Consider the following 15,898-nt stretch of genomic DNA (forward strand, 5'->3'; position numbering starts at 1 on the left):
CTAGGTTGTGAAATCCTCCTCTCTAAACACAGAAAGCTTCTTTAAGACAAAATAGCTACTAGAATAGAAATACTTTCTTGAAAATTTTCTTTTAAGAAAACCAGGATATGTGCACATTACACATTGTTTGGTTTGTTCACGTTTTCTCGAACAACTCCTCTTGCTTGATGCTCCAGGAGGGGCTCTCTGCCTTCTACCACACTTAAGTGACCAGCAGCTGGCTCATCTGACACTGGAGCTTCCCAGCAAAACCTTACTCAAAAATTAAACCCTCTACTTGTAAAGTGAAACAGCTCCTCAGTGGCACGACTGAGGCACCTTTAAAAAGAAAAATAGGTGATGGAGTTTCTAGTGAAAAAACTGCTTTGAGCATATTGTAGAAAATATTATATTTTAAATTTAGAACCAGAAAAACCATTCATGTTTTTGGTAATTTCCAAATTTTATTTCCAACTACTGCAGTAACAAAATACCAGTGGTAATTCTGAATGGCAAGTGGCAACCTTTTAAATCAATAAGGTCACAATCAGTATTCCAACAGTACTTGGGCCTATGGAGATTTTGATAGAAGAGGATTATTACAATCAGTCCTATATTATTATCAGACATATGCTTCCTCAGTATCTAGTAATAAAAATATTCATCCTACCTCAATGATTCATCATGTATATACATTTCTACTCTCTATAAGCACTATCCTTCTGGGTTGCAATGTGTGAGGGGAAATTCCTCCCACTCATGGATTTTTCAATACCATACAGATATAGTGGTCACTTCAGCAGTAGCGTACACTATTAAACTTTTAGTTGAAAAATAAATGAATTCTCCTATTATATGCTTTCTCTGGGAGTAAAAAGACACACCATTACAAACATAAAATGAGTCAAATTTCTATTTTATTGACAGGAGTCCAAAATGAATACAAAAAAATGCCTCCTTTGCATGTTATCTATTTTTTTCCTTAAAAGGTTTCTGAGTCAGGTAGATTAAAAGCTAAGAATGTATTTTAGCTTTCATAGTGAACCTTTTAAAAAAGGTTTAATAACATGAAGTCACCAACATCATATGGTCCCACAATCATTTTTAGACCTATAGCTTATAAAAAGAATTAGATCCTGCACTGATCTGCTAAAATAGAGGCTTAAAAATGTTTTAAGCCATGAAAAGCCATTTTTATAGTCTGTATAGTAACTCTGGGCAATTAAGAAAAGGAAAATCCCCAAATGTAGCCCTCTGTATTATGCGGAATGTGACAGAATGCCAACTTATGACCAAGATAGATAAAAACAAAAAGTTTAAAGCTATGAATAGAGCTGTTATAAATAGTCCTGTATCACTGCAAAATGTCAATAAAATGAATGATAAAGCTTATCAAAAAATTAAAACTTGAGCAGATGTTACTTAAAACATATGTGTGGTGTTTATCATACTTTAATGTTTGCTACAAACTAAAGCTAAACAAAGAAAAGTTGCTCACTTATAGATTGGTTTTCATGTACCTTTACTTTTACTGGGACCATAAAATGATCAGATAATACATAACCCACACTTCTGGACAGTTATAACAAAGGGTTTATTATCATTTGCAGATGAAATAAATGCACCATCCCATCCATACTTGAAAGGCTTTAACAAGCCTTAAGTGTTTTTCAGACTGTACCAAGGCACTACCACTGCCTAGTTGTAATATGCACCCATTTCTAGTAAAGAACTAATATCTCCCTCAACATCAGTTCTGCACTGTTTCTGGTTTATTATACACTTCCAAAACAGCAAAAATTTGCAAATATGTGCAAATATTGTGGTTCATTCATAGTACTGTTAGTCATCATCTTCCTCCTCTTCTTCCTCTTCCTCAAAGCTATCTTCAAAGCCCTCGCTGTCTTCCTGGTCTTCATCCCCTTCTACTGCTGTATCCCACTGCGGGTGGTTTTCTGGTACAGGCTTGGCCTCGTGAACTTCCAACTATAAAGAAGAATTAAATAGACATGAGAAATTTGGGGAAGAATAATAGAAGAAATATCTGATAAAAGATTTTCTTTGACCACAACGATTATAAAGAAATAGATTTTATGGTTGTAACTCTAAATTTAACATACTTACTTATAATAAACATTCATCCCAGAAACAAAAAGGTAATCTAATAACACACAAATGTCGTTAAATTTCTAATGCAATCTGACATTTTAATTTTACAGAAACTATGCTATTTACTCTGTAGCATGAAAGATTAATAATTGTGATTCTGGAACAACAGCACTGAGATATGTCTCAGTAAGTCTGCTGAGGGAAGAAAAGCTCAAATGTGACTTTTAAAAAGGTATTTTGCAGCCTCCAGCCTCATGAAATAAAATTCTATTGACAATGGAAAGAAACAGGAGATCGTCATGGGAAAACACAGGCATGCCTGTACTGGCTCCCTATGCTCTGAGACTCCAGCATACGGTGCAAGACTTCAGTACAGCTTTTACACAAGAGAACACCTTTTATAAAACCTCAAGTGATACTGGTAAACACTGACAGGAATGTGCTTCAAATGATACTTACACAAAGTGTATACTCTAATATGATAAAAAAACAAATTAGTTTCAGAAATTAATAAACACTCCAACAGAATCTGTGGGGAAAATACATGTGCTTTTCTTAAAAAAAAAAAAAAAAAAAAGAATCCGGTTGGTGAGGCCTTATAAAGCTATAGCATATAAAAGCACATTAAGAGTATCCCTTAAGTAATTTATACTTAACATTCTAAATCTAGTATTTTCAAGGTTCTAAAGCATTATACTCCTTTAACTCAACAACTTTATTATGGAAAGAGCAGGCCGTTAAGAATATCATATATAAAGTATAAGATGACATCTTTTTCCCTCTATTACTCCAAACCAGCAATGCTTCCCTAGTATATTAAGCACTTCTTCAAACAGGAAACCGTATTTATTGAAGAATCACTATTATTACCTTCAAGGGTTTAATCTGATCCAAACCCATATAGGAATCTGATCTCAGAAACACTGTATACTGATAATTTCCAGGCTTGCCTGGTGCAGGAAACTTCAGTTCTACCTAGAAGAAAAAAAACAGCACTTAAAATCCGTATTTTGAGAAATGGAAGAAACAACAGTTCACTCTTAAATTAAAATTCCTAGATAAGAGTATTTAACAGGTTAAGTATGTATTCGGATGACAGAGGAAGTCCTAACAAATGTTACAAAAGTTGGAACCCCAACATGTGTGTGTGTGTATATGTATGTATATATACACATATTTATGTCATTTATTATATACACTATGCAAAAAGGAAACCAAATTAGGTAGGATTTATGGGGCTAACTTGTATCTCTGCAATTCAAGAAAGCATATTTGGAGCAAACCAAGTTCTATGTTGACCATCACACCTTGACAACTTGAAGAAATGAAGTAGTTAATAAAGGAAAATAAATGAAATGTAAAAATAACATAGGCTTCACCATATAGGTAATTCTCATGTAATTTTCTTATTTCTAAGATAAATGCAATGAGATAATAGAAAATATATATATTGGTCTCTACCCCCAGTTCGTGGGACAGAGCTAAACCCCTATAATTTCCTAAGTGATAAGAGCACTAAGAACATCTTTTGTTTTCGTATTTGGTCTGTGACCCTGGTTTGTGACAATGAGCTTGTAATCCTGCAGAATTACCTGGGTAACAGAAATGTGTTTTGTTCAAATGAGGTGACCCTTGATGTGCATCTAGATGAGGTCTCGTCACCAGGAAGACCAAGCCATGATTAGAAGTTTGGAGCTCTGAGCCACATCCAGCCATTCTCCAGAGACGGACTAGAAATTGAGTTAATGATCCCTCATGCCTATGTGATGAAGTCTCCATAAAAATCCTCAGAGTTAAGGGGGTGGTTCAAGGAGCTGCCAAGTTGGTGAGTACATGGAGATGCTGGGAGAACGGTGTCCTCAAAAGAGCATGGAAACTCCATGCCCTTTGCCACATACCATGTCCTATGTTATCTCTTCCATCTGAATAGTCCTCTGTATCCTTTTTGCATTATTTTATAATAAACTAGTAAACATGTTTCCCTAAAGGGCGCCTGGGTGGCTCAGTCGGTTGAGCGTCCGACTTCAGCTCAGGTCNCTATGAGCCATTCTAGCAAACTGTCAAACCCAAGGAGGGGTTCATGGGAACCCCAATTGATAGACAGCTGGTCAGAAATACAGGTGACAACTTGAGACTTGCAAGTGGCATCTGAAGCACGTGGAGGGAGAGGGGCAGTCTTATGGGGCTGAGTCCTTACCGTGCGGTATCTGATCCCAACTCCAGATAAACAGAGTCAGTATTAAATTAAATTGCAGGACACTTAGCTGGTGTCACAGAAAATTACTTGGTGTGGGGTAAAACCTGGTGTCAAAAGTGCTGAGTGTGATAATAGTGTGAGTTAATGAGAAACACACAAGGGAAGTGACTTTTTCCTTTACAAATGCTCAATGCTGAAAATACCATATACTTTCACTCATATGTGGAATCTAAAAGACAAATGAATAAATCAAAACCAGAATCTAACCTATAAATACAGAGAAGAAACTAACGGTTGCCAGAGAGAACTGACGGGGAGGGGATGAGGGGATGGGCAAAATGGGTGAGAGGGAGGAGGAGATACAGGCTTCTAGTTACAGAACGAGTTAATTCACATAAACATAAGGTACAGCCTAGAAAATCTAGTAAATAGTACTCTAATAGCACTGTACGGTGACAGATGGTAGCTACATTCATCGTTAGCACAGTGTAACATACAGAGAAGTTGAGTCACTATGTTAAACACCCGAAACTAATATAACATCGTATGTCAACTATACTCAAAAAAAATTTTTTTTGAACATGCCGAATGCCTTAAAAGGTTGAGAAGATACTTATTTCCTATCAAATCAGAAACTTCATATACAAAGAGTTAGAAACTCTTTAACGTTCAATTCCAGGGGAAGGAAGATGCCGGGGGAGTCGGAGGACCCTATGCTCTCATAATCCCACAAATATAACTGGATAACTATCACATCATTCTACATACCCTAGAAGTTGACCTGAAAACTGGCAGAAGAAACTCCACAACTAAGGGCAGAAAAGAGGCCATGTCAAAGGAAGGAAGTGTAGAGATGTGGCTTGGGCAAGAAATGGATTATGACCACTGTGGTGGGTAGGGAGCTGTGGTCGTGAAGGAGCCACAGGAGAGTGCCTGGGGAAAAGGAATCCCCATAGTAACTGGCTTGGAGAGCACAAGGGCCTGAATTACTTGAGTTCTTGGAACCAGCAGAGCTTTTAGCCTGGAGTTTGAAACATAAGCATGCTTGGCTCTGGGAGAGCTTAGAGGACATTGGGGCTGCTCTTGGAGAAAAGGCAGGGCAAACAGTCCACAGAAATACAGTGTGGAAACAGTGACCTGAAGAGTGCAGGGGGCACACAGTGCGGAGGGTATCTGTTCATCTCACAGTGCATCGTTGTTGACAGATAGCATTCACGGAGATCCCTGGCCACTGCCCTTCCCTCCTCTCCCCTTCAGCACAAGCACAGGGCCACCTGCGGGAAGCAGCAGCATCATTGATACCACCTAACTTGCTTCCAATAAGCCCCCAGGCCCTGCGCTCCAGTGCAACTGCCCCTCCCAGTCACACTTGCTTCAGTCCCAGCACAGCAAAGCCCCAAGATTAGCAGGGCCCTGGCTCCCTTGGCGGTGGCAGAAGGACTCATTTCACAAGCAGACCAGAATACACCTAATTAAAACTAAGTCACGTTCAGGCTAGGGACCAAACACTGCCCACCAACAAAGAGACCCTCTGCAGATGACTGGCCTGAAAAATAAAGCAGCCAGGACACAAAAGCAAAGTGCAAACAGCACACATTGAAGACATCCCTTGAAGCTCCAGACCCTGGGGAACAAAAGATACTACACTGCAGGGCACTACAGGACCTCTTCTAAATATAAAGCCATTATCCTCAAGAAGAGGAGACATAGCTGACTTTCCTAACATGGAGACAGGCACAGGGACTTAGACAAAATGAGAAGACAGAGGAATCTCTTCCAAATCAAATAACAGGACAAGGCCATAGCAGGAGATCTAAGCAAAACAGACAGAAGTAATGCCTGACTGAGAACTTAAAGCAATGATCATAAGGATGCTCACTGGACGTGAGAAAAGAGGAGAGGACCTCAGTGAGATCATTAACACCGAGATAAGGACTAACAGCAGAGATAAAGGGCTCAATAAACAAAATAAGAAACACACCTGATGGAATAAACAGCAGGCTGGAAGATGCAGAGGAACGAATTAATGGCCCAGAAGACAGAGCAATGGAAAGTAATCAAGCTGAACAAACAAAAGAAAGGAGGATTATGCAAAATGAGAATAAACCTGGGAACTCAGTGACTCAGTGACATTAAAAGGTAACATTCACATTATAGGAGTCTCAGAAGAAAAGAGAAAAAGGAGACAGAATTTATTTGAAGAAATAATAGCTGAAAATTTCCCTAATCTGGGAAGGAAACAGATATCCAGATCCAGGAGGCACAGAGAACCATCAAAAAAATGAACAAAAGCAGATCCACACCAAGACATATTGTAATTAAAATGTAAAATATAAAGAAAAAATATTAAAAGCTGCATTAAAAAAAAAAAAAAGACAATTACATACAAAGGAAACCCTATAAGGCTATCAGTAGATTTTTCAGCAGAAACTTTCTAAGCCAGAAAGGAGTAGCATGATATATTCAAAGTGCAGAATGGGGAAAACTGCATCCAAGAAACACTATCCAGTAACATTATCAATCAGAATAGGAGAGATCAACGAGTCTCTCAAACAAAAAGTAAAGGAGTTCATGACTACTAAACCAGCCCTGCAAAAAAATATTAAAGGGGACTCTGAGTGGAAAGATCAAAAATGACACTATGAAGGTAAGATAGACAAAAGCTGTAAAACTGAATACTTCTGTAAAAAATCAGTCAAGGAACTCACAAAATAAAAGGATATAAACTATAACAATATATACCGAAAATGTGGGGAAAAGAGGAGCAAAGAATGGGTTCAAACTTAAACCACCACCAACTTAATATAGGCTGTTATATGCAAATGATGTTATGTACAAACCTAATGGTAACCACAAATCAGAAATCACTAATAAATACGTAGAGAGTAAAGAAAAATCCAAATATATCACTAAAGAAAACCTGCAAACCATGAAAGAAAGGGTCAGAGAAAATCTTTAGAAACCACAAAACATGTAATAAAAGGGCAATAAATCGACATCTATCAATAATTACTCTGAATGTGTGAGGCTTCTGGGTGACTCAGTCAGTTGAGTGTCTGACTCTTGATTTAGGTTCAGGTCATGATCCTAAAATTGTGGGAATGAGCCCCGCATCTAGCTTCATGCTAAGCATTGAGCCGACTTAAGATTCTCTCTCTCTGCCACTCTCCTTCACTAAAAAATCATCATCATCATCACTCTGAATGTAAGTCAAAAGACAGGGTAACAGAATGGATAAAAAGACAAGACCTATCTATATGCTGCCTAGAAGAGACTCAATTCATACCAAAAGACAACTGCACACTGAAACTGAGGGGATAGAGAAACTTGTATCATGCAAACGAACGTCAAAAGAAAGCCAGAGTAAAAATACTTGTATCAGACAAAACAGATTTTAAAACAAAGACTGTGACAGGAGACACAAAAGGTCACTATATAAGAATTAAGGGGACAATTCAACAAGATATAACAATTGTTAAATATTTATGCACCTGACATGAAAGCACCCACATTCATAAACCACTTAATAACAAACATAAGGAAGGGCGCCTGGGTGGTTCAGTTGGTTAAGCGTCTGACTATGGCTCAGGTCTTGATCACACGGTTTGTGGGTTTGAGCCCCGCGTCGGGCTCTGTGCTGACAGCCAGCTCAGAGCCTAGAGCCTGTTTCAGATTCTGTGTCTCCCTCTCTCTTACCCTCCCCTGCTCACTCTCTCTCTCTCTTTTTCTGTGTCTCCCCAATTCACACTGTCTCTGTCTCTCTCAAAATAAATAAACTTAAAAAAAAAAAAGTTAACCACAAGAAAAATTCTGGATTAATCACAAATGCATGGAGATTAAATAACATGTTACTAAACAATGAACGTGTCAAACAGGAAATAAAAGAACGAACAAAAGAAAATGAAAACACAACAGTCAAAAACCTTTGGGATGCGGGGGAAAGGGAGAGAGGCAAACCATGAGAGACTCTTGAATGCTGACAAAAACTGAGGACTGATGGATGNCAGGTTCTAAGAGGGAAATTTATCACAATATAGGTATGCCTCAGGAAGCAAGAAAAATAAATAACCTAACCTTACATCTAAAGGAGCTAGGAAAAGAACAAAAAAACCTAAAACTAGCAGAAAGAAGAAAATAATAAAGATAGAACACAAATTAGTGATATAGAAACTAAAAATGACCAATACAACAGATCAATGAAACCAGGATTTGGTTCTTTGAAAAAAGTCAATAAAATTGATAAACCTGTAGCCAAAGTTAAAGAAGAAAAAAGACCCAAATAAAATCATAAATGAGAGACGAGAAATAATGACAAGCACTACAGAAATACAATTATAAGAGACTATTATGAAAAACTATATGCCAACAAATTATAGACAACCTAGAAGAAATGGATAAGGAACATATAACCTACCAAAACTGAAACAGGAAAAAACAGAAAACATAAACAGACTGATAACCAGCAAAGAAACTGAATCAGTAATCAAAAAACTCCCAACAAACAAAAGTCCAGGAGCAGATGGCTTCACAAGTGAATTCTAACAAATATTTACTTTTTAATTTGTGTGTGTGAGAGAGAGCGTGCAAGCTAGGGGTAGGGGTTGAGGGGAAAGTGGAAGGAGGGGGGAGGGAGAGAGAGAATGAATCTCAAGCAGGCTCCATGCTCAGTGCAGAGCTCAAGGTATGGCTTGATCCCACAACCCTGGGACCATGACCTGAGCTGAAATCAAGAGTTGGACGCTCAACTGACTGAGCCGCCCAGGTACTCCTACTAAGTATTTAAAGAAGATTTAATACCTATCCTTCTCAAACTATTCCAAAATATAGAAAAGGAAGGGAAACTTCCAAATTCATTCTATGAAGTCAGCATTACCCTGATATGAAACCAGATAATGACATCACAGAAAAAGAGAACTACAGACCAATATACCTGATGAAAATAGATGCAAAAATCCTAACAAACCAAAACCAGTGATACATTAAAAAAAAATCATTCACCATGATGAAGTGGTATTTATTCCTGCATTGCAAGGGTGGTTCAATATTCACAAATCAACCAACATGATACATCACATCAAGAAGAGTGAGGATAAGAACCATATGATCATTCCAAGAGATGCAAAAAAAAAAAAAAAAGCATTTGACAAAGTATAACATCCACTCATGATAAAAACCCTCAATAATGTAGGTGTAGAAGGAACATACCTCAACATATAAAGGTCATACATGAAAAACACCACAACTAACATCCTCAATGGGATAAAGCTAAGAGCGTTTCTCTTAAGGTCAGGAACAAGCCAAGGATGTTGACTCTCAGTTTTATTCAACATAGTACTGCAAGTCCTAGCCACAGCAATCAGACAACAGAAAAAAAATAAAAAGGATCTAAATTGATAAGGAAAAACATTTTTCATATTTGCAGATGACATGATACTATATATAGAAAACCCAAAAGACTCTGCCAAAAAACTTCCAGAATAAAATAACTCAGTAAAGTCACAGGATACAAAATCAATGTATAGAAATCTGTTGCGTTTATATACACCAATAATGAAGCAGCAGAAAGAGAAATTAAAAAATCAATCCCACCTACAACTGCACCAAAAACAGTAAGATACCTACAAATAAACCTAATCAAAGAAGAGATCTCTGAAAACTATAAAACGATTATGAAATAAATTGAAAATGACACGAACAAATGGAGACATTCCATGCTCATGGATTGGAAGAGCAAATATTGTAAAAATGTCTATACTACCCAAAGCAATCTACACATTCAATGCAATCTCTATACCAAAATGCCAACAGCATTTTTCCAGAACTAGAATAAATTATCCTAAAATTTATATGAAACCAGAAAAGATCCTGAATAGCCAAAAGAACCTTAAAAGAGTAAAGCAAAACTGAGGCATCACAATTTTAGACTGCAAGTTATATTACAAAGCTACAGTGATCAAAACAGTATGGTAATGGCACAAAAACAGACATGTAGATTAATGGAACAGAACAGAAAATCCAGAAATAAACACACAATTATGTGGTCAATTAATCTTCGACAAAGCAGGAAAGAATATCCGGTGGAAAAAAGATAGTCTCTTCAGCAAATGGTGTTTGAAAAACTGGACAGCAAATGAGAAAGAAAGAAACTGGGGGCATCTGGGTGGCTCAGTCGGTTAAGCATCTCACTCTTGATTTTGGCTCAGGTCATGATCTCACAGTCTCACAGTTCCTGAGACTGAGCCCCACATCAGTCTCTGCGCTGACAGAGCAGAGCCTACTGGGGCTTCTTCTTCTCCCTCTCTCTCTGCCCCTCCCCCACTTGTGTGCATGCTCTCTCTCAAATAAAGTTAAAAAATATTTTTTTAATAAAAACTAAGAAAGAAAGAAAGAAAGAAAGAAAGAAAGAAAGAAAGAAAGAAAGAAAGAAAGGAGAAAGAAAGAAGAAAGAAAGAAAGAAAGAAAGAAAGAAAGAAAGAAAGAAAGAAAGAAAGAAAGAAAGAAAGAAAGAAAGAAAGAAAGAAACTGGACCACTTTCTTACACCATGTACAAAAATAAAGTCAAAACTGGTTAAGGGCCTAAGCCAGGTTTTTATGAAACCATAAAAATCCTAGAAGAGAACACAGGTAGTATCTTTTTTGACACTGGCCGTAGAAATTTTTTTCCTAGATAGGTCTCCTGAGGCACGAGGAACAAAAGCAAAAATAAACTACTGGGACTCCATCAAAATAAAAAGCTTCTGCACACTGAAGGAGACAATTAACGAAACTAAAAGGCAACCTATGGAATGAAGAAGATATTTACAAGTAATCTAATAAAGGGTTAATATCCAAATATATAAAGAACTTATAAAACTCAACACCCAAAAAACAAATAATACAATTAAAAAATGGGCAAGGCATGAACAGACATTTGGCCAAAGAAGACCTACAGATGGCCAACAGACACATGAAAAGATGTGCATCATAACTTACCATCAGAGAAATGCAAATCAGAACTACAATTAGGCATCATCTTATACCTGTCAGAATTCTGGCTAAAATAAAAAACATAAGAAACAACCAGTGTGGGTGAGGATGTGTAGAAAACAGAACCCTCTTCCACTCTTGGTGGAAATACAAACTGGTGCAGCCACTGTGGAAAACAGCATGGAGGTTCTTCAAAAAATTAAAAACAGAAGTACCCTACAATCCAGCAATCACACACTGGGTATTTACCGCCAAAATACAAAACACTAATTCAAAGGAATATGTGCATCCCTATGTTTACAGCAGCATTATTTACCATAGCCAAATGATGGAAGCAGCCCAAGCGTCTGTCAATTGATGAATGGATAAAGAAGATGTGATATATACACACAATGGAAAATTAGCCGTAAAAAAAGAAATGAAATCTTGTCACCTGCAACAACATGGATGGAACTGGAATGTATAATGCTAAGTGCAATAAGTCAGTCCGAGAAAGACAAATACCATATAATTTCATTCATATAAGGAATAAAATAAATAAGAAAAAAGAGAAAAAAGAGAGAAAGAAACCAAGCAACTGACTTTTTAACTATAGAGAACAAACAGATGGTTACCAGAGTGGAGATGGGTGGGGAATGGGTGAAACAGGTGATGGGTATTAAAAGGTGCATTTGTTGTGATGAGCACCAGGTGATTTACAGTAACTTTTTAAAAAAGTTTCAGGGGTGCCTGAGTGGCTCAGTCGGTTGCGCATCTGACTTTGGCTCAGGTCATGATCTCACCGCTTGTGGGTTCAAGCCCCGCATAGGGCTCTGTGCCGACAGCTCAGAGCCTGGAGCCTGCTTCAGATTCTGTGTCTCCCTTTCTCTCTGCCCCTCCCTGCTCATGCTCTGTCTCTCTCTGTTTCTCAATTAATAGATAAATGTTAAAAAAAATTTTAAGTTTTATTTTGACAAAGGAAGAATAAATTATTAAGATGTCATTTGGAAGTTTTGGCAATCTGCCTCCAATCTCCAAAACCCAGATTTTGTAGGCAAGATTATATATTAAAACAAACTAGAGGGGCGCCTGGGTGGCTTAGTCAGTTAAGCGTCCGATTTTCGTTTAGGTCATGATCTCGCGGTTTGTGGGTTCGAGCCCCGCATCGGGCTCTGTGCTGACTGCCAGCTCAGAGGCTGGAGCCAATTTCAGAGTCTGTATCTCCCTCTCTCTCTGACCCTCCCCTGCTCACGCTGTCTCTCTCTCTCCTAGAAATAAATAAAAAACATTAAAAAAAAAACCTAGAAAAATCATGGGAGAATCTTTTAATTATTCTCACAGTTTGACCTTTGTAAGTCACCAGAAAACCAAGAGAAACAAAAGAAAAAATTACTAAATCACACTGTAAAAAAACTCCAAATAAATAAATAAATGTTTATATTTTCACCTAGTAAAAACCACCATAATGGTAAAACAAAGTGGGGAGAAATGTTTGCAACAGATATCACAACAGGCTGATTTCATGATATTTAAAACAACAAAACAATTGCCAAAACTAATTTAAAAGACCAATAAAAATGAACAATGGTCACAAACGGACACAAAGAAAAGTACAATTCAAATACACTGAAACATGTTTAGTTTCATTCTTAAGAGAAATACAAAACTGAAACTACACTGAGTATAACTAGTAAAAACTGATTCAGTTAAGAATCACCAATTACATTAAAACAAGTGGGAAAGACTGTTAGAGAACAGGAATTAACACAGTGCCCAAGTATCATCCCAAAGATTAGAAGAAAAAATACCTTTTACAGTAAAGAAGCCTTAACTAAATGTTCAACCATGTTATCACCAATGGGGGGCAAATTGATACAATGTACCCCCAGTTGATGCACTAAGAAGGTTACATCACTTACGTAGTATTGTTACCAAAAATTATAAGATAAATACAACTACGTGTAACCAATGAGACAAATTAAAACTGAGGGAGAGTCTACAAAATACTTTGCCTGGAGTCTTCAAAAATGTTAATGGCATGAAAAATTTTTTTTAAAAAGGCCAAGAAAGAGTTCTAGAATAATGACGAATGACAACCAAATGTAATGCATGATCTGTGACTGGATCCTGAATTTTAAAACAAAATAAAAACTAATTAAAAAAAAAAAGGATGTCTGGGTGGCTCAATCAGTTGAGCATCCAACTCATTTTGGCTCAGGTCATGATCTCAGGGTCATGGGACTGAGCACTGCATTAGCACAGAGCCTACTTAAGATTCTCTCTTCCTCTCTCCCCCTGCTCCTCCCACACGTGTGCACATGCATGCTCTCTGTCTCAAAAATAAAAAATAATTTAAAAACAAAACAAAAACTGTATCAGGCACTAGTGCCTATTTAAGGAAATCTGAATATGGACTGCATATTAGATAAATACCATATCGATGTTAAATTTCCTGAACATAGTAATTTTATTGTGCTTATGTATGAGATGGCCTTTGTTCTTATGGTACCCTGGTAAAACTTATATTTAAAAGATAATAAAACTGTTCTATCAAAGAAATAACCTTAAGTTAGATCTAAGTGTCAAATAAACAACGACGACCTACTTCATACATTTACTACTTGGTAATAAAGGGGGAAATTTACTTTCTGTATTAAAATCAGGGGCACGGGGGTGGCTTAGTTGGTTAAGTGGCTGACTTCAGCTCAGGTCACGATCTCACAGTTCATGGGTTCGAGTCCGGCATCAGGTTCCATGCTAACACCTCAGAGCTTGGAACCTAGAGACTGTTTAGGATTCTATGTCTCCTCTCTCTATCTGCTTCTCCCCCACTTGCACTCTGTCTCTCTCTCTCTCTCAGTAAATAAACATTTAAAAAAATATTTTAAAAATATTTTTGAAAACTCAACATTACAGAACTATCTTGAAATTTAAAAAAAAATCTTGCTCTTGTCTACCAAGTCCAGGTGAAAAGAACCTTCTTTCTAGAAAAGTAACATGAAAAAAAATCAAGAAAAACAAGAAAAATAGAAAGGAGTTGCCAAGGGTAAAATATATTTATCATGATAGTACATTAATGATGTCATTAACAATGAATAATGCTATATAATCAAAAATTCCACTCTAAAAATCTAATTAGCAATTCTTACATTTGTTTTTAAGACCAAAGGTATATATCTTAGCACTAAATTAGTGAAGATAAAAATTGTAAATTTTTGTAAAATATAATTAAATTCTGGACAAGAGAACAAAAGGTGTTATGTTCTTAAGACACTGATAGGAAAAACTTCCCAAAGTACGTTGAAAACAAGTTTTTAAGACTAAGAAAGTTGCCTACTTTTAACAATACTATATAAACTTCCAATTAGTTGCCCCCAAAAACACCAGAGAAGTTATAAAATGTGCCTTAACCAAAAAATACAAGAAGGCAAATGTGATAAACTGATTCCTAAAAAAGATTTTATGAAGCAGCTTGACGGTGAGATGTCATACATTTGTAAAAACTGAAATAATGTTGCTGGATAATTACCTCTTCTGTATCTTTTAGTGTACACACATGATATGGCATAGATATTAATGTCTGTTCTTTTCTATCTGCGATATAAAGCCACCACCATTCTTGTTTCTCCTGCAAAGAGAAAAAAAAAAGGAAAAGAGTATGTTATCAGAAAGAACTAGAGAAATAACTGTCTGCCTTGTCTCATTCTAGAGGTATTGTTCTGGTTTTGTTCACTGCAGCACCTCCAGCACAAACACAGTGCCTGGTACAAAATAGATATTCAATAAATGTTTACTGAATGAATAAATTGTTCTTAACCACTTGTGGATCTGCTGTCCAAAAAAATTCTGCATGTAATTTGGGGGTTTCAAACGGCCCTTAAAAAACCATAGTGATGGGCCTCTGTAGTAAAAACCCCTGAGGGTTGCCTGGGTGGCTCGGTGGTTGAGCATCTGACTTCGGCTCAGGTCATGATCTCACGGCTCATGAGCTTGAGCCCTGCGTCAGGCTCTGTGCTGACAGCTCAGAGCCTGGAACCTGCTTCAGATTCTATGTCTCCCTCTCTCTCTGCCCTTCCCCTGCTCACACACTATTTCTCAAAATAAACATTAAAAAAAAACGCCAAAACCCCTAATTAACCTTAAATGACAAAAAATATAAAAAACAATAAAACATTACAAACTGTTACAGTATAATCCAGCAAATAATCTTAGTCATCTTACCAAGTAATAAGCAAAAGCCAGAAAGTAAGAGTAGAAGGGACTTGGTCAACCAAATCAGAAATCATTAAAATATACGACTTTTTAAGAGATCATCTCAGGGGCACCTGGGTGGTTCGGTGGGTTAAGCATCTGACTCTTGATCTCAGCTCAGGTGAGCTTGAGTTCTTGAGTTCGAGTCCTGCATTAAGCTCTGTGCTGATGGTGCAGAGCCTGCTTAGGATTCTTTCTCTCCCTCTGCCCCTCTCTTGCTTGTGCTTTCTCTCTCTCTAAATAAATTAATTAATTAAAAAAAAGATCATCTCAGATTTAAGAGCCTATCTATGCCTTTCACTGCATATGATTTTAATAAGCACAGCATTTTTAGTTGTACCTCATAAAAGATTAGGAACAGAAAAAGAGCCCAGAAAAGAAACTGACACCAAAATGTACAATGACAGCAGAAGAACT

The 15,898-nt window shown here is 37.1% G+C and overlaps 1 protein-coding gene across 1 annotated transcript in view; it reads right to left on the minus strand.

Moving 5' to 3' along the window:
* Positions 1–878: 878 nt before the first annotated feature.
* Positions 879–15,898, minus strand: part of SEC63 (SEC63 protein translocation regulator) — a 59,070-nt gene continuing 44,050 nt past the window's right edge. The window contains exons 18-20 of the mRNA XM_077779984.1: positions 14,760–14,858; positions 2,959–3,063; positions 879–1,965 (exon numbers count right to left, since the gene is read on the minus strand). Of these exons, the coding sequence (XP_077636110.1) occupies positions 1,822–1,965; positions 2,959–3,063; positions 14,760–14,858 (348 nt within the window). The 3' untranslated portion in view covers positions 879–1,821. The remainder of the gene's footprint in view (positions 1,966–2,958; positions 3,064–14,759; positions 14,859–15,898) is intronic.

This window comes from Crocuta crocuta, unplaced genomic scaffold, assembly GCF_008692635.1.
Source record: "Crocuta crocuta isolate KB4526 unplaced genomic scaffold, BGI_CrCroc_1.0 scaffold147, whole genome shotgun sequence".
NCBI lineage: Eukaryota > Metazoa > Chordata > Mammalia > Carnivora > Hyaenidae > Crocuta > Crocuta crocuta.